At 38.8% G+C, this 19,736-nt stretch overlaps 1 protein-coding gene across 1 annotated transcript in view; it reads left to right on the forward strand.

Annotated features, from left to right (window-relative positions):
- The window catches only part of efnb1 (ephrin-B1), a 37,584-nt gene extending 17,848 nt beyond the window's left edge, over positions 1 to 19,736 (forward strand). Inside the window, exons 3-5 of the mRNA XM_079814098.1 lie at positions 15,944 to 16,036; positions 16,350 to 16,496; positions 17,966 to 19,736. Coding sequence (XP_079670224.1) covers positions 15,944 to 16,036; positions 16,350 to 16,496; positions 17,966 to 18,354 — 629 coding nt within the window. The 3' untranslated portion in view covers positions 18,355 to 19,736. The remainder of the gene's footprint in view (positions 1 to 15,943; positions 16,037 to 16,349; positions 16,497 to 17,965) is intronic.

Here is a 19,736-nt window from a genome sequence, read left to right on the forward strand (position 1 = left end):
AATAAAGTGCACACTGACTGTACTATACTTAATTTTAAAACTATTTACAACCTAGTCATTTAATGGTTACACTCTAAAAAATGCTGGGTTAAAAATAACCCAAGTTGGGTTGAATATGGACTAACCCAGCAATTGGAAGACATTGAAAAAATCTCCCAATGCTCCATGTGAAACGTCAGTCTTTCGACCTTTTACCATCGTGTCAATTCTCAATTGATTTTGATTAATATGCGCGAGGGAGGGAGAGCAAGACAGTTTGAAGACGGTGAGAGCTGCCTGTGTGTCTGTAAATAATGCAGGGAAAAAAAATATCGGCGAATGCAGCAGCCTTGTATCGGTTGATGCCAATACACAATACACGCAAATATCGTCCCGATATATCGGCCTAACACTAGTCTTTACCCCTAAAAGTTGCATATTAGGATCTTAAGGCGACCTTGTGGACAAGCTGTTGTACCCCTAAACGTATTGATTGATTCACGAACAAATTGAAAAGTATTGATTCACTTAAAAAGAAATCTGAAAAAATCTGTATTTCACAAGTTTACAAGCATTAATCTATTGTAATTAAAAAGAGGTTATTTTAAATATAATAGTAGTTAATAAGAAGTCCCATTTCTGCCTTGCAAATGGCGCTTTTCCACTGCATGGTACGGCTCGGTACGGCTCACTTTTTGGCTGGTTTTTTTTCACTGCATGGTATGGCCCGGTACGGCTTGCTTAAATAGTACCACCTTGGTTGAGGTTCCAAGCGAGCCATACCGATACTAAAATGTGACGTGTAAACACTGCAGATCACTGATTGGTTAGAGAGAATCGTCACTACCAGCTTCATTGGATTTGTGACACGAAATACCAAACCCGCTAGAAACAAACTTCTTCGTCTTACAGTGAAAAACATCCAGATGACGAGAATCAAGAACACCATTGCATCGAAATACTTCATTGCATTGTCACTTGTTTACGATGATTTCATGGCAGTAGAGGCAACGTAACTATAACGATCAGTCTATAATCCCACCCACTTTAAAGCGGTACTAAACTGCAGTGGAAAAGCAGACCAAGCTGAGCCGTGCCTTGTCTGGGTCAGGATTTGTCTACCTTATGGGGTCCAAATGTCCCCAAAATAATAGTAAAATCGGAAATCACATATTGTGGACGAGCCAATGGTCCTCAGACTATGTGATGGTTTGGGGTAGGGTTAAGGAATAGAACATTTAATTAGCCCAATATAGAAACAGTAGAAGTCAATGGAAAGTGTGTGTGTGTGTATATAATGTATAGAAGCCAGTTTCTGCCTTGGAGTAAACAATAAAATGGGTATTTGAAATAGTTTAAAATGAAGGATACAGTTTAAAATAAGAAATAAACTCACATTGTGATACAAAGTGTGGGTAATAAAGTCACAATTACGAGAAATAAAGCCACAATTATGACAAATAAAGTCAGAAAGGCAGGAACAGGCTTTCATAGTAATGGTTGTATGTTTGTGTAAATCTTTAAATGCCACAGTCAAGCTTTTGTGAAAGGATTTCAGCGAGGCATGATTTTCCAGCCATAAACAGCACGCAACAGTTGTACTGAAGCACTGATTAATGATTCATTCAGAATTAAAGATTTCTAACACGTTCAGCATAAATGCATGCTAAACCCTTAGCATACGAGATGAAAACAACAGGGAACAGCATGGTAAATGCAACACTCCTTTTCTCTTTACCCCGCTTTCTTTTTTTAACTCTTTCCCCAAGGATGGTGGGAGGGATAGGCACTTTCAGTCAGGCATGTCTCATTGGTTGTCTTGCCTCACTGAGTTTTTGGTCTCTTGGCCATGATGCCCAGACATGTCCCATAATCCACTTCACCTCTACTGACCCATCACCACAACTACACCCCCAGAAAGCAGCAGGCCTGCCATTAGATCCAGTAAAACACACACACACACTCTCACTCTCACTGTCTCTCTCTCTCTCTCTCTCTCTCTCTCTCTCTCTCTCTCTCTCTCTCTCTCTCTCTCTCTCACACACTCTCACTCACACACACACACACACACACACACACACACACACACACACACACACACACACACACACACACACACACACACACACACACACACACACACACACACACACACACACACACACACACACACACACACACACACACACACACACACACACACACACACACACACACACACACACACACACACACACACACACACACACACACACACACCCTAGCAACCAGCTCCTTTATCTTGCTCTGGTAAACAGGATGAGTCTGGTTAAAATAATTTTGCTGAAATGTGTTTGTGTTCTGGGTTCAGTGGTTTTTGCTGTCTGGTCATCTTGTTTTCACTGGTCATTCGAGTTAATAACTCAGCAAGAGACTTTGGAGCATGACAGTTTCACACGCATCCATTCGCTCCTCAGCAAAAGCCTCTTGAGTAGTGTTTCTACAATGTGTGCTATTGGTATGTCACATTTACATTGTTTACATACAGAGTCCCTGAACTGATTGTACTTTGGCATAAGTATAGATGCAGTTTAATATAAAACTCTTCCTTTGTGTGTTAAATGCAAGCAAGATGTTTCCAGACATCTAAACTGACCACTCAAACTAGAATCCTTTTTAAAACGCACACAAACTCAAGAAAAGCATATTGAACTAATTATGCTCTCATAATTCCTAAGTAAAAAAGCATTTACTGTGTACATTTCGACCCTGGGTTTTCTTTCTTTCTCGCATTACTTGTGGTTAAAGTTGGAGTGTTTTAATTATTACATTTATGATATTTTTGTTAGCACTATGTTAATGAAAAGTTGTTGTGTGGTTTGATAATGAACCGTTAGCATTTAGCTTGTTGTGATAGTGTCTGAGCAAACAGATACAGCTGCAGACCTCATTAATACTGACAAATCGTTATGCGTCGCTCTGCCCACCTGCCTCGAGCGTGTCTGTCAGACCTTTTCAGTAGCTACAGCGTCACTCCAGGTGTTTTTTATCCATCCACGAGAATCTGTTTTTCTCCTGTCACTATATTATACTCTTTCGGCTCGGTGTCAGGTTTCTTTCTCCCAACCTCTGTGCCTTTCCTGTACCCTCAGTATGTTGATTTCTGTGATGCTGACTACGTTTCCTTTTCCTGCAGAGATCAACACTCACCATATCGTCATGCCACCCGCGTCGTACCCTAAAACGGCCCCTTTAATCCATTTTAGGAAGAACTGTCGAGCTCTTTGATTCTCTCTTTGTAGTTCAGCTGCACCATCCATTTCATCTGTAATTTTAATGTAAATCTTTCAGGACATGTTATAGTATAAATCTAAATTTGGAGATTTAATTTATTCGAATGATCGGCTCATCTAGCCGAAGGCTGCACACGTCCCAGGATTCTCAAGTCGATAAGTAGACAATGTAGTCCCTACTAAGGTTCAGTGCACTGGCTCCAGAGGCCAACCCGGCGTCTCGAAATCTCCTCGCTCCTTTCCTTTATCCATGTAACTATTTGTCAAATCGTCTCCAGTCTGTCTGCAGAGTTTCTTTGAAGCAGGCCGTGTCTGCGCTCACGTATCTCAGCCTCCGAGTCATACATGTTAACTTTATCCTGTCGAGCTGTGCTGCAACATTTAGCTCAAGCGCTCCAGTAACCTTGTGTTGTTCTCTAAAAAAATTGTTTTTCAATCAGTATTTTCGTCTTGTTTTCCAGTAAAAATATCCTTAAAAAAAGGGTGTAAAGTTATGTCTTGTTTTCAGAGAATATATTTAGCATTCATTTTTATTTCCCTTACCACATTCGCCTTATTTAAATAAATCTCACATAAACATAATTTGTTTATGCTTAAGGTGGAAAAGTGAGGTTTATGTTAAAAACTTTTAAAAACAATTATCCATTGGGTTAAGAAAAAAAACGTATACAGAATCTATTTTCAGATTCTGTCATGTAATGTCTGTTACACTAATGTTTTATTAGCAATATTCTTTGCTGTTTTGTAAATTATTTTAGGTGACATGGACTAGGGGTCGACCGATATGGATTTTTTAGTGCCAATGCCGATACCGATTTTTTTTCATCAGCCTTAGCCGATGACCGATACGGGCTGCCGATTTTCTTGAGCCGATATTTAGATTTAGATTTAGATTAGATTTATTCTTTATTGTCCTCAGTAGAGGAAATTCATTTCCACAGACTGTACCAGAAACAACATTCAACACGTATAACATCAACATACCTACAGAATACACAGAACACATATTTTGGTCACATAAGTAAACAAACAAAGATAGCATCAGCAGCAAAGACTGTATAAACCTGAAATTATACATTATTTAAATTCAGTGCTCTTATAGCTGAGAGTACAAAACTCTTTCCTAGGCGTGATTTCTTATGAGGCAGCTGTCTGTATCTGCGGCCAGAGGGAAGAAGAGTGAAACATGAGTTGAGAGGGTGACTAGGATTTAGTATAATAGTATTTGCTCTACGAAGGATAGCAGTGTCAATAAGAGCTGACAAATTGGGAGTTGGGAGACAAATTATTTTTGAAGAGGTGATGGTAATTTTAAGTAACTTGTTTCTGTTGGTCAAAGAGAGCATGGTGAAATAACAAGTGGCACAGTAAAGAAGGATAGATTCAATGATACTATGATAAAGACGAAGCAAAAAGTGTGGTTTAACTGATAAAGTCCTAAGTTTACGTATGACAAAGAGTCTTTGTTGGCAGCGTCTATGAATGTCCATGATGTGTTGATCAAAGCTTAGTTTATTGTCCATGGTAATGCCAAGGTACTTAAAGCTGTCCACAATTTCTACCGCCTGGCCATTGATGGTAATAGGGCAGTGAGAGGTAGAACGTTTTTGACGTGTATCAATAATGAGTTCCTTAGTTTTAGCAACATTAAGGAGAAGATGGCTGTCCTCACACCATTTAATAAAGTGAGCAACAGATTGGTGGTATGATGTAACTGAATCGTTGCCTGTGAGAAGAGCGAGAATGGCTGTGTCATCCGAGTATTTGAAGTATTTTATGATAGGAGAGGGGCTCCGACAATCGTTGGTGTAAAGCGTATAGAGAAAGGGGCTGAGGACACAACCTTGAGGGGCACCTGTGTTTACAGTAATAGTGGAGGATGTCGTACTCCCCACCCTTACCGCCTGAGGTCTGTCACTGAGGAAGTTATTAATCCATCGAATTAACAGAGGTGGCACATGAAGATGATGAAGTTTGGTTATCATGGTGTGACGTTGAATTGTATTAAAAGCAGAAGAGAAGTCTATAAAAAGAATCCTGGTATAATGGCCAGGGGAGTCCAGATGTTGAAGAATAGTATGAAGGAGGGATGCAACAGCGTCTTCTGTTCCTATTTTGGCCTTGTAAGCAAACTGGTAAGGATCCAGCTGTGAGCAGACAACTGGAAGGATGGTCTTCAGTACCAGTTTCTCAAGGCATTTTGCTACTATGGAAGTGAGTGCTACTGGTCGGTAGTGATTCAGATCAGAAGGACGAGGTTTCTTGGGAACAGGAATGATGGTAGCTGTTTTCCAGCCGGATATTTGAAGCCGATACTGCTTTTGCTCCCTCAATTTACAACATAAAAATGACACAATGATCATGATGATAACAATTTAAAATTTACAATGAAAAAAAGGAACATTTATTGAACTAAAAAAAACAATATTTAACAAATAGTAAAAACAGGTGAGGTAGAACCAGAAAAAAAAAGTTCAGTGGTGAAAATAAATTCTGAAAATAAATATTTAAGCATAAATAAAATAATTACACTATTGCACACAGTATCAACAAGCAAGCAGCATAATAAAGTGCACACTGACTGTACTATACTTAATTTTAAAACTATTTACAACCTAGTTATTTAATGGTTACACTCTAAAAAATGCCCAAGTTGGGTTGAATGTGGACTAACCCAGCAATTGGGTTGTTTTGACCCAGCGGTTGGGTTAAATGTTTGCTTAAAACAACCCAATTGCTGGGTTAAAACAACCCAATTGATGGGTTAGTCCATTTTCAACCCAACTTGGTTTATTTTTAACCCAGCATTTTTTAGAGTGTAGGTGCACTTAACTTAATCTCTTGTAGAGCAACACCAGCGGTAATTCAGGAAAAAAATCTCCCAATGCTCCACGTGAAACTTCAGTCTTTCGACCTTTTACCATCGTGTCAATTCTCAATTGATTTTGATTAATATGCGCGAGGGAGGGAGAGCAAGACAGTTTGAAGATGGTGAGAGCTGCCTGTGGACGCCTGTCTGTAAATAATGCAGGGAAAAAAAATTTCGGCGAACGCAGCAGCCTTGTAGCGGCCGGCCGATATATCGGTCTAACACTAACATGGACTAAGTTGTACTGTCAATCAATTTCAGAACAAATATTAACAAACCAATATAATTTCAATATTTTTGGTTTCAGGATGTTTCGATTTTTTTTTGGAAAACAAGATAATACAGATGAGAAAGTTTTTGTAGTGTAGTGCTCATTCGCGTAATAAAAGTTCAACCAACACAATCTTATTTCATAGGTTGCAAAATGTTTATATTGTAATCAAAATCATGTAGGCATGAATACAAAAATATGCAGTCCTTTTGACACCACTTTCATTTATGTGTTTTTATTGTTTGGGTATTTTTCTATGTCTGGACTGGGGTCAGTAAGTCTGTGCTTGGTCAGATTTTGTGTCTGTTTCTAATTGTGAAGATAGATTCTGAGAATTCACTGTCTTTTATGGCCTGGTTTAATTCCAGCATGTGTTCCATAAAGACACTGGGCTGATGTGTCACTCTTGTGTGGATTCATGAAGCAGTACAGGTTTGAAATGGATCCTGAGTCATTGTTTGAGGGTCTGAATTCAATTCAGAACCTGTTGGATGAGAGCGATTTAAGCTCTCGTGATTCTGACATTAACTTTAGAAGCGTTTCTAAAGGATGTCTGCATTTTTAGTGACCTGATCATGATATTTACTTTGACAGAGATCAGCTCTGACCCTGCAATTTTTTTTTAATTTAGAAACCAAACCACACCATTTTACTCATTCATCAAAATTTTACCTCCATAAACGAATCTTGCTGAAAGATATCAAATTGTCATGTGTGTGCAGTATGTATGTGTGTTTGAGAAGTTGATTTGAAAAGCATGACAATGGAAACAGTACCGTCATACAGTCCAGGGAGCGCTAAACATGATGGAAAGAGAAAGAGAAAAAAAACGTAGGATGGAAAGTGAAAAAATGGTGAGCAGTCACAAGATTTTGCGATTATCACTGCATGAAATGCACATAATGACCAGATGAGGAGGAGTGTGTGGCTGCTAGAAAGGCTCTGCTTTATGCAATGTTTTCAGGATTAAGAGTGTTAAAAAAGGGCTAAATTAAGGGTTGTTTAGGGTGAGCTTCTCTTCTGTGTGACTGTGTCGAGTGTGTGTGTGTGAGAGAGCAAGTACGTGTTCGGTTCTGTGTGTATTTTTGTGTTAAGGCTGTGTCAGCAACATATGATTCTGATTTCAGACAGTCCAGCTTTGAAGTAATTCTGACCAAACCGCTGCACCAGAATGATGTGTGTGTGTGTGTGTGTGTGTGTGTGTGTGTGTGTGTGTGTGTGTGTGTTTGTGTGTGTGGGTCTTTGTGTAACCTCTCACCATAACTGTCTCTCAGGCCACAGCTGAAGTATGAAAATGAGTGGCTTCATTTCGCTGTGGTCGCTCTGGGGTAAGAGAGGTCAAATATCACATCGAGCTGTATGTGTATGTGTGTGTTAGATGCCTAATTTAAAATACCCTTTTAACATGCACAAAAACGAAGAGCAAACGGTTGGTTTTAGCCGCTTTGTAATGTGAGAAGAATATAGCTCCTATTGCAAAGCACTATTGAATAACAATCCAATATCCACGCAGCCTGATAGATTCTGCTCTCTGAAATGTTTGACCTGCTATTGCAAGCAGAGTCTAAAGTATATTTTAAATTTGTAACACTTGTAGATATAGTTATGTTACACTGTTGTTTTACCATAGTAAAATTGTTTTATAGGATTGATCTTTTGCTTTTTGGATATTCACTCAATTTCACAACAAATACTAACAAATACTTTTATATTAAATATAAAAAAAAAAAAAACATCTTTGATTCATTTTTTATTGTTGCAGGGTAAAGCTATTTTTTTTTTAAAGATTTTAGTAACACCCTGGAGGGTTGGGGCCACATTACATGTATTTGTCTATTTACTTACATAATTCTTCTCCTGAGGTCCACTTACATTTTTTGGTTTTAATGTAATAAAATGTAACTTATATTAATCAATTTTTATAATTAATAATTTGTCTTTCTCTTTAACTTTTACAATTGGGTCTTTTTTGCTGATGTGTCTTTAAAGGGTTAATTCACCCCAAAATGAAAATTATCCCATAATTGAATCACTCTCAAGCCATCCTAGGTGTATATGACTGTCTTCTTTCAGCCAAACACAATCGGAGTTATATAAAAAAATATCCTGACTCTTCCAAGCTTTATAATGGAAGTGAATGGTACCTTAGATTTTGAAGCCCAAAAACGTGCATCCATCAATTATCAAAGTAATCCATGGGGGTTAATACAGGCCTTATGAAGTGAAGCGATGAGTTTTTGTAAGAAAACAAATCCTTTAAAATTAATTAAAGTAATAAATATGGATTTTTTTTCTTACGAAAACACATCACTTCGTTTCAGAAGGCCTTTATTAACCCCCTGGAGTCATATGGATTACTTTTATGTTGGATGGATGCACTTTTTTTGGGGGCTTCAAAATCTAAGGTACCATTCACTCCCGTTATAAAGCTTGGAAGAGCCAGGATATGTTTTTACTATAAATTTGATTGTGTTTGGCTGAAAGAAGAAAGTCATATACACTTAGGAGGATGGCTTGAGGGTGATTCAATTATGGATCAAAATGTTAGGTGAACTAACCCTTTAAGTCTTGTGTGGGTTGCTTTGTAGTCATATATATATATATAATTACTACAAGCAACCCACAGAAGTCTTAAAGGGTAGATAGGTATAACACCCACCACTCTGCAGAACAGAAAATCTTTCCTACAGATCCCAATATATATATTAACTTTCTAACATTGGGATCTTCTGTAGGAAAGATCTTGTGTTCTGCAGAGTGGTGGGAGCTATACACAGCCAGGAATAGCACAAGGTTTGGCAGACTTTCCCACATTTTACTCTTATCATTAGGTATTCTGGTGTTTGGAATAATAGTATCTATCCTGCTTCCTCTGTGTTACCTCACCATGACTGAGACGGCCAAGTTTCAGAACTCTGAATAGGCATTGTTAACGTGCAAATGTGAGGTCAACTGAATAATAAATAATAAACTGCTTTTTAAATTATAGAGTACTTACTGCAAACATTCATTCTCAATACTTCATACACAAGAGCAACATACAAACACACTTTTGTGGTGCCTAGCAGACAAACACTGGCTGAATATTCAGTTCTGTTCTTGTGGTATATCTGACCTCTTTGGCAAATTCTAGTACAAAAAGACATAGTCAGCGAAACAACTTTTTCTCCCCTTTGAGGCAGAAGCGAATGAGAGCGAAAAGGAAAGAGACTGAGAAAGAAAGCAATAAGACAGGGAGTTCATCTTTCTTTGTCTTATGGGACATCGAGCACCAGGTGCGTGCACCAAACCGAGCAAGATTTCTGCTGTGTGTGTATGATGTCACTCTGTCTTACGATCAGTGTGTGTATGGATGTGGTTGCTGTAGTAATGGTCACTGTTGCTGTAGTGATGCCCATGCGGATGTCCCAGTGGGCGATGAAGGTCAGTGATGCATGATGGTCACACTACCCATGGAGCTAACGCACGTAATGAGTGTTTGTCTGGGTGTGTGTTAGAGACGGGGATGCGAGTATGTGAGCCACATCAGAACAGAGACTAATTGACATTGAATTACATTCCCATTGTGTTCAGTCTCTGTTCTCTTTCTGACAGGTTAAAATATGACAAGGGCAAGCGGGTCTTCAAGGTCAGGATCTGAATGAAACGTGCTCCTGAACATGTTGAGTTCTGGGAGATCTGGAAAAAAACACACAAAAAAGAGGAGTGGAGAACACACTGCCGTTGAGAACACACACACACACACTCTGCTTTCCCCTTTGCTTCATTAGTCACAAACGCTTTACCCAGAAATGCTTTTAATATAGTCTCTAGAATATAATAGGAATAATGGTTTGTGCTAGTGTTTTGAAATGGTCTAATTTGCGAGAACACAGATAGCCATCTTCTAACAGAATGTGCTGGTCATTTTCTCCACTTACAGGTAATTTGAGTGAATGGGTGGCAGTGTTTACGAAAGAAAGAAAGAAAGAAAGAAAGAAAGAAAGAAAGAAAGAAAGAAAGAAAGAAAGAAAGAAAGAAAGAAAGAAAGAAAGAAAGAAAGAAAGAAAGAACAAACAAAAGACTAAATGAAACCACAAAAGAGGAAAGAAATAAAAAAAGACAAACAGGAAGGATAGTAACAAAGAAAGAAGCAGGAAGTAAGGAAACCCAAGAAAGAAAGGAAGACCTCGACAAAAAGAATAAAGAAGCAGGAAAGAAAGAAAGAAAGAAAGAAAGAGAAAAAGAAAAACTGGAAGGGAAAAACAAAAGAATGAGGGAAAGGAAATTTAAAGAAAGAAGCAATACAAGGGAATAAAGGAATAAATAAACAGAAAGAAGTGATCAAATAAACAATAAACAAACAGGACGAAAGAAAGAAACAAACTGAAAGAAAGGAGTGAGTGGTTACATGATAGAAGTGTTGAATTCCATCAATCCAGTGATCCATGCAGAGAGAGAGAGAGAGAGAGAGAGAGAGAGCGAGAGAGAGAGAGAGGGGAACAGCAGGCTGAGCCTCCTCTTGTTTCATTCCTCCCTTCCTCAAACCTCATGAGTGTGTTGGTTCATTTAGAAGGATTTTCTACTGGAACAATATAAGCTTTGTTGAAGATAACAAACAAGACCCCTAAAACACACACACCATGATGTGCCCACTCAGACAAACACACTCACTCTGAACCGGTTAGCAGAGATGACAATTTATTTTTATTTTTTTTAAATTTTGTTTTCGCATTAAGCACGTCTCTATGTACACGTTTCGCATGTCTCTATGTAGATGTAAAAGCACAGGGAAGTCTGTGAGGTTGGATGGTTATTGCATTTTAATTTTCTTCCACAACACACACACACTCCCAATGAGCTGCTCGTCCTGCGGATTTAAAGGTCGGCCGTTATGCTGGAGCAGTGCAGTGATCTGATTGGATGAGCTTTTGGAAGCAAAAGAGGATCTAATCTAGCTGTGTCTGATCTGATGAGTTGTGTACGTGTGTGTGTGTGTTGGAGTGACCTGTCACTAGCTCTCTGTTATGTCGACTGCATTAGAATGAACACTGACCCAAATCTCACAGACAAACACATGCTCACCCACCAAAAGCTTGAAAACCTTTAGCAGCTACATTATACATTGTCTGTCTGTCTCGCACAAAGCTGTTTTTCAGATCTTTCTGTGAGTGCAGTGGTCTTTTCCCTGAAGGTTCAGCCCGGAGCTGTTGGCTACTGTGGCTAACTCACTCAGCGAAGCGTCTTTTCCTTCTGCTCTTTGTTTCAGTTACTCATCAATCAGAGACTCGAGGGAAACAGCACTGGGCTCTGCTGACTGAAAAGTAAAATGTTACAAAATGTAAAAAAAAAAATATTCTTTTTGAAAGCCTGACTCAGCTGTGGTTGTAAACATTTGAAGTGTGTTCATTGAGGTTTGGATTCTCACATTCTGTGAGACGTGATGGGAGAACTTCAGCTCAATCAGGGCCTGTCGTGTTGATTTAACAGCTGGATGATCATATTTGAAAATATGGTCGAAAGATATCGAAAACCCAAGACATGCAGCTGAATATTGAAACGGAACTACTCTTCATTTGTAATATTTTAAAAATAGGGAGATTGACTATGATTTTCCAAGCCACTGTTTTGAATTATTTATTATTATTATTATTAATATTACAACTAATGATGATAATAATAATAATAAAATTCCATACAATGATTTAAGAGTCGATGATGATGATAATAATTATAAAATAATACTAACATTACAAAAAACTATTATTTCCTTCTCATTTCCTCTTACCGTTTAAATTTTGGCTGTTGTTGCTTGTTACTGATGCTTTCTATCTTATTCTATTTTATTTATACTTTAAAGGGGTGGTTGCATGCGATTTCACTTTTTTAACTTTAGTTAGTGTGTAATGTTGCTGCTTTAGCATAAACAGTATCTGCAAAGTTACAGCGCTGAAAGTTCAATGCCAACGGAGATATTGTCTTTTAAAGTTATGGCAGTTTATTGCCTACAAAAACAGCCGGTTTGGACTAAAACAAGCTTCTTCCCGGGTTGGTGACATCATAAACCCTTGCTATTAACAAACACTGCCCCCGCGAACACGCAACAAAGTGGGCGAGGCCACGTCGCAGTCATTACGAAAGAGAGAGAGCTGTTGCAGAACTACAAACTACATTTGGCCATCTAACCAATCTAAGACCATTGCGTTTTTCGGAGGGATGGGCTTCATAGAATCAGGAAGCAAACGAGCCGTTCAAAGGACAGTGGAGACAGCGGTGTGGAATAAAGGTATTTATTGTTTTTAAAAAAAAAAGAAGTATTAAGACATGTTATACTGCGCCCCATAAACAACCAAGCCTAGAAAAAAAACACGGAACCACCCCTTTAATAAAAAAATAAATAAAATAAATAATAATAAAAAAAAAATTATATATATATATATATATATATAATTATTTAATTTAATTTATTTTGATTTATTATTATTATTAATATACACATATTATTTGCTGTCATTCAATTATTATAGTATTAATATGAACACAAAATTTCACTCAAAATGGCCCATATATCAGCCATTTAATCAGCCTGGTGGATATATTGGTTTATCACTATTTCTAAAGACTATGAGTTGAAAATATTGCCCAAAAATACTTTAATAATACTGTGTTTTTCTACTTCAGGGATTGTGTGCTTGTTTGAGAAAAGATGAGGCAGGCATGAGATGGCTCCATGGTGGCAGAAGAATGAGCGTACAGCTACAAACAAACACTGATACACACACACACACACACACACACACACACACAAAAAGGACACACACACTATATGTCAGTCAATAAGAGATGCTAACTGGGGCAACACTATATTTATTGTGACAAGACTGAATATTTCATTCTTTGTCTCGCTCTCTCTCAAAAACAAACACAAACATAGAGGCAGATGGTAAATCCCCAGCCCCTTCACATTTTTTTTGTGTGTGTTTACACCTTGTTTTAAATCTAAATCACGTTAATCTCCCAGCGTGGTCATTGGGGATTTGTGTGTTGTGTTTACGGTATATTCTTTTTAGAAAGACCTGCTGTGTTCTCAGTAATTATTTTGAACTTCTTGGAATTTATTTTGACATCTGTCTGACTAGAAATGAAAAGTCTAATTCAATATATGCAGAATTTTTTTTTTTTTAGTGCACAGAGGCAGGAAACTATTAAGACCTAAATGTTCTGACCATTTAGAATCCAGCAGTGATGTAGTGACAACAGAATGTGGCCGCAAAAATGCTTCATAGCCAATCCATCCCATTGCTAACAGTACACAGGGTGGGATTACCCTGCCTGTCTGGAATGTCTGTTGTGTTTTAGCCTGGAGTGAGAGTGTGCTGGAGTCAGGATGGTGTGTGCGTGTGAGTGTGTGTAGAGCAGCACCGTGTGATGCTATTCCGTGGTTGGCGCGGTGACAGGTTGGCATGGCGCTACCGTAAGGAGACTGGCACTCTGCCTACTGCCATACATCTCAATCTCCATGACATCATAGCAGCTCCTAGCAACCACACACATCACCCCTCCCCCATACACGCCCACAAAGGACCATTCACAATCACAGTGCCCTGGCCTTTCTCCCTCACTGGAGTCTATCGCAGCTCTTTCCTAACAAGGATCCATACTGCTGCTCTAAAGTTTCATAAAGCCAATATTGGGCCGAAGAATGACAATTAGACAAAAAAAAAAAAAAACTTGCTCTTTAAGTGATGGTAATGTTGAAATGGAAAGGACTTGTAAGCAGGAAAGTGAGTATTTGCATGTTCCAAACAAAAAAAAAAACGAGGTAGCCAAACATTTTTAGAGAATTAAATATTTAAGTTAAATGACTGATGATTTTTTTTAGCTGACAAATCACAGAATCAGTCACCTGATTGTATGTTTTCCATTATAAATATCACTCTGTTTTGAAAGAATATTTATGTTTGCTTTTTTGTTCTTGTACAAGTAATGGTTCATGGTTCATTTCAAATCAGCCATACACAACTGAAACATAATTTTCAGTTCAGTGAGGGAGTTTGTTGCAATATACGTAATGGCTCTCGATTCACTCAGAACTAATGATTCTGATTCAATTGGCTTACTCACAAGCAAGATCGTCTATGAAAGACTTATTAAAGTGAACTGGTCATTTGTTTGCAAAACGGATATTACGGTTTGCTAAGATGTAATTTGTCATTTTGGACTGTCGTAAGTGGCAACTATATTTTAAATTATCATCACAGCTTTCTTTTTTTTATTTGCCGTTTCAACTCTTTTAGTTGTAGACAGGGGACCTTCTTTGCTGTTCCATTTGAAGGAAATGATGTTTTAAATGCACATGATAAATTGCTTTTAGCTTTAGAATGTTTAGTTAAAACAGACACCCGTAGTGCACTAAGCCTTACTCCGTTTATCGGTGCGAACACAGTACATACGCTGCTACTACAAAATGCATGTGTGTGCGAAATGGGACGCAACTTTTGTCTTTATATTATTCCTTGATTAACTTTAGCAATAAAACAGGAAACACTTCTTAATTAAAAATGATCTTGTTTGTTTGAAGTGTGAATAAATTCAGGAAAAAAAACCCATTCCTAATTTGAAAGTAACAAAACTAGTGAGGATTCATCATAATTTGTGTGATGGCTGTGAATGTGTGTGCGTTTTAGTGAAAAGGCATATTTTCTTATCTTGCCTGTTGTGTAGTTCTTCATTAGTGCTTACACATACACACATGCACTCTCAGCACTTCTCACTCACACCTCCTAATGAGCACAAACTAATGGAAGCTAATAATGTGTATGTGTGTGCGCGTGAACTTGTGCGAGTGTAATTGGGGGCTAAATTGAATGATGGTGGATCACCTGATGTGACAATATCGGTTTATTTAACTACATAATGGGAGTGTGTGTTTGGGCATTTTGTACATATGGGTGTGTCTCTTTTTCAGGGCAAACTCACTTTCTCACCCTTATCTCTTTCTCAGACACATAGCAGAGACGCAACAGGGCCTTTAGTACATTGTGGCAAATTTTAGGCTTTTCTGTGGCTCTGATCGTTCAAACTCAAAAGGATCATTCTGTTGAAATCGTCTAGGCTTCTGGACCTATGCAAGAAAAGAGAAAATTCATACACATGGCTTTTCTTACTGCATGGCTGTGTGTGTGTGTGTGTGTGTGTGTGTGTTTGTGAATTCCCATGAGATCAGATTACTATCATAGGGACTAGTAACAGGAGAATACGCTGGCACTTTTTTCATCTTGTCCATATTCTGAGACGCACACACAAACGTTAGTTTGTTTTTGGTTGTTTCTAAGGTAATATTAGGTTGCAATGTCTGATTTAAGGGCAGAACGAGCATTTCCTTAGCCAAAGACTGTGTATATGAATGTTTGCATGTGCTTGTGTTTTGCGTGTGATTTATAGAGGTAAATTAGGGTTTCCTTTTCCTGCTTTGGTTTGCAGCAAGAACTCCAATCAAAAGTCCTATAAATCTAAACCTAATTCCCCCCGACAATCACAAAACCCCCTCTCTCTCTCTCTCTCTCTCTCTAGCAACTTCTAATGGAACACAGGAAGGGTTGGAAAACAGAGAAGGTGGAGTTTGTAGCATGAGATCCATGAAGATCATCATGAAAGTGGGCCAAGGTGAGTTACACACACTCACACCCACATACCATCTTTATCTTCAGCGTGTCCAAAGGTAAAGTCATTTAAGCCCCATTTGGTGAATGATTAAGTCAGCTGACTCATTAACCACCAATTAGATTGCAGTTGAACATGATCCAAGTTAGTTTCTGTATCTAGGATTTGTACTTTACTCTAAGGTGCCTGTCTCGTCAGCAGAAACTGGAAATTTCGAAATATAAAGGACATATGCTCAAACATATGCTTTACTGAAATTGATTTCCTTGAATGTTTTTTGTTCTTAATTTGTTATGTATGTGATTGTATGTTTCAGATCCAAATGCACCAGATCCAGATTTAACGGACCTCCCAGACCGGCACCAGGACAATGAGATCAAGGAGCCCACAACCAGCCCTTCCCGCAAGACAGATCGAGGCCAAGGAGACGTAGATGGGAACGGATCCATAATGCCCGGCAAAGGTGAGGAAACACAAATCATCTGTTTTTACTCCAGTTGCTTTGGAAACATGATGGTGTTTTCCTACAAACTGATCTGAGTTCAGCAGTGAAGATCTACCACAGTCAATTTCACCAAGAAAACCAGCAGATGAAATACAGCAATGCAGAGCTACTGCCTCCCTCAGGCAGCTGTGTGTGTGCAAGAGAGAGAGACAGGAGTTAATGTAGCATGTCTTTATCACGTCCTAGCAGCCATTAACCTACGGGAGGTCTAAACTTCATTAGGAGAGAAAGAAAGAGAGAAACAGAGAGACAGAATCATTAAGAAAGAACAGAGGGACTCATGCTGCATCTCTGCAGTGATCACACCACACAGATTCTTGAGGTCAGATTCTTTTGCTCTGAGAGGACACTCAGACATGAACTGCTATTACATCTTAAAATGGGCTAGTCGGTGGGTTATCTGAACAACTAGTCGACTGATTGGTATACTATAATTAAGCAAGGTCCAGGATCAACTGATTCCATTAGGCGTGCTTACATAAGAGATACATAAACCAGAATGCATGGCATGTTTAATAGTTAAAATCAGCATAAAATGGAAATTCACTATTTTCTATTTGCATGTTATTGATCTTATAGTGAAAGATTCAGATTTTGTTTTGATTTTCCACAAAAATATTGAGCAGAAAACTGTTTTCAACATTGATAATAATACTAAATGTTTCTTGAGCAGCAAATCAGAATATTGGAATGATTTCTGAAGGGACACTGAAGACAGTAAGGAGTAATGATGCTGAAAATTCAACTTTGACATCACAGGAATAAACTACATTTTAAAATATATTAAAATAGTTTTAATTGTAATAATATTTCACAATATTGTTGTGTTGACTATTTTTGATCAAATAAATGCAGCCTTAGTAAGCATTATTTCAAAACATTAACAAAAATTGTACTGACCCCAGACTTTTGAACGGTAGTATAGAGAGTTAACCTTACTAAGGATGACTAGTCCCTACTATTAAACTATGAATTCTGCTTAAATTGAGTTTGTTGGCCATTGAAATACACAGCTGGTTTGCAGCGCTAACAGTTTTGTACATGCTGGACTACCGTTTGGAAGGATTATTGTAGTCTGGGTGTGTTGCTCAGCTTCATACTGCTGTTAAATATACTTGACAACATGGATTTTATTGTCAAGCAAAAATGTGTAATCGTAATGCCTATTTAGCTGCAGGAGTCATCGGTAGCTGTTTCAGCTGGCAACTCAACAATAAACACAGCAGCAAGTTTTATTTACTTTAATAGTTGCTCAGTGCCAATGCTAACAAACACAAAGGTTTGTTTCTACAGCCACGGTCTGTTATCTTTGCCTCAGACAACAGAGATAATCAGAGCGTGTGTTGCTAACATCATGCTTAACGATAATTTACAACGAAAAAGAAACGAGTGTGCGCCATTCATAATCTTTTCTTTTTTCCTCTCAGACACGAGAAACCAGGATAACAGCAGTCCTGGTTCAGTGGAAGGGATTTTTGGCTCTAAACCAGCTCTCTTTGCTGCCATTGGAGCCGGCTGTGTCATCTTTCTCCTCATCATCATCATCCTCATCGTCTTGCTCCTCAAGCTTCGCAAGAGAACACGCAAGCACTCGCAGCCCAGGGGCGGGACTGCCCTGTCACTCAGCACTCTGGCCACGCCCAAAGGAGCCGCCCAGGCTGGCTCAGAACCGAGTGACATCATCATCCCCCTGCGGACAACAGAGAATAACTACTGTCCACACTATGAGAAAGTGAGTGGAGACTATGGGCACCCCGTCTACATAGTGCAGGAAATGCCACCCCAGAGCCCTGCCAATATCTACTACAAAGTCTGAGAGAATGAGAGCGAAGCAAACGCAATAAGAACTTGTTTTTGTAAGGTATTCTGACTCTTTTTTTCATTACCTAACCCCGTCTGCTCCGTGTGCGAGAGGATGGAGAGGGAGAAGTGGAGAGGAGGAATGAAAAAGACTACGTGGATTCCTCTCAGATTTCCTTCCCTCTGTCCCTTTTCCGAACACTACACTGTGTGTATGTGTGTGTGCCGGTCGCTCTCGATGTGCGTGAAATGGTAGGAAACCTCCCCAAGTTGCGTGGCGCTCAAGCATGGACTTCACTGCTGAAGAACAGCCGACAAGCGATCACAGAGGGACACTTGAGTGACATCACAAAGCAGGAAGCTCTCATGCGTGCGTTTTTTGTACCTTTACAACACTTTGCTTAGTTTTTTTGTCTCTTTTTCATCTCTCACTCCATCACAGTGTTTTGTTTTTATCAGTATCTACCCGATCCTTGCAGCTTTCACAGTGTCTCACTCACAGAAATGTCTTAAGCACTGTTACGAATGCCCATCTCTTTTTCACACACTCACACACTCTCATCTCATTTCCTAGCGTCTCTCCAGACACTCATTCATTTTACATGCTGTAGAGGCAATTGAACAAAAACACACACTCACTCTCATACACACACTTTGGTGTTCACGGGTCAGAAACAAACAGCCTCTCGGTGGAAAAGCGAGTGAGTGAGTGAAATAGGGAATTTAATATGTAAACACCAGTGTCCGACCTTCCAGAACTCTCAGTCTGCTTTTTGTTCAGTTAAGAAACATTTCAGTTGAAATCCTCTCTCCTCAGTGATGCGTGAAGTGCTAATATTTGTATTTTGCCATTATTTTTTTCTATCTCCCAAAGTTTTGGAGGTCAAACAAAAAAAAAATCTTTAGGGATTTGCCTCTACACCATGAGCCTATGACCTCTTTTCAGTCACAAAACATGCTAACACATATCTTTGCATAATTTAGTTCACTAACATGTCTCTTGTATAATTGTGTATAATTCATGTCTCGCTGTTTGGATGTAGACATGGACCAGTATGACCGTGTGTATGTAGAGTCCCATGCAGAAGCCAAAAATCCATCGACATACAGAACGCGTGAAATTATGCCTTCACCTCTCCATCCTCTCAGATATGCACATAAATTATCCCCGTTTGCATACAAACACAGAAGAAGAAAAAAAACGCAATCATCTAGGAATCTTGGAAAATCTAGTGCTAGATCTATTTTTATATGGACTGCACGTGAAATGATAAATAGCAAACAGTGGCGGCAGGTGTGTTTACGCCTATGCTAATTTAAAATTAGCAGCATTTGCATCTGGCCTCCAGCGCAGCCAATCAGAGGAAGCCCAATATTTCTCTGTAGCTTTCTCGTAAA

The sequence above is a fragment of the Gobio gobio genome (assembly GCF_949357685.1).
Source record: "Gobio gobio genome assembly, chromosome: 4".
Lineage (NCBI taxonomy): Eukaryota > Metazoa > Chordata > Actinopteri > Cypriniformes > Gobionidae > Gobio > Gobio gobio.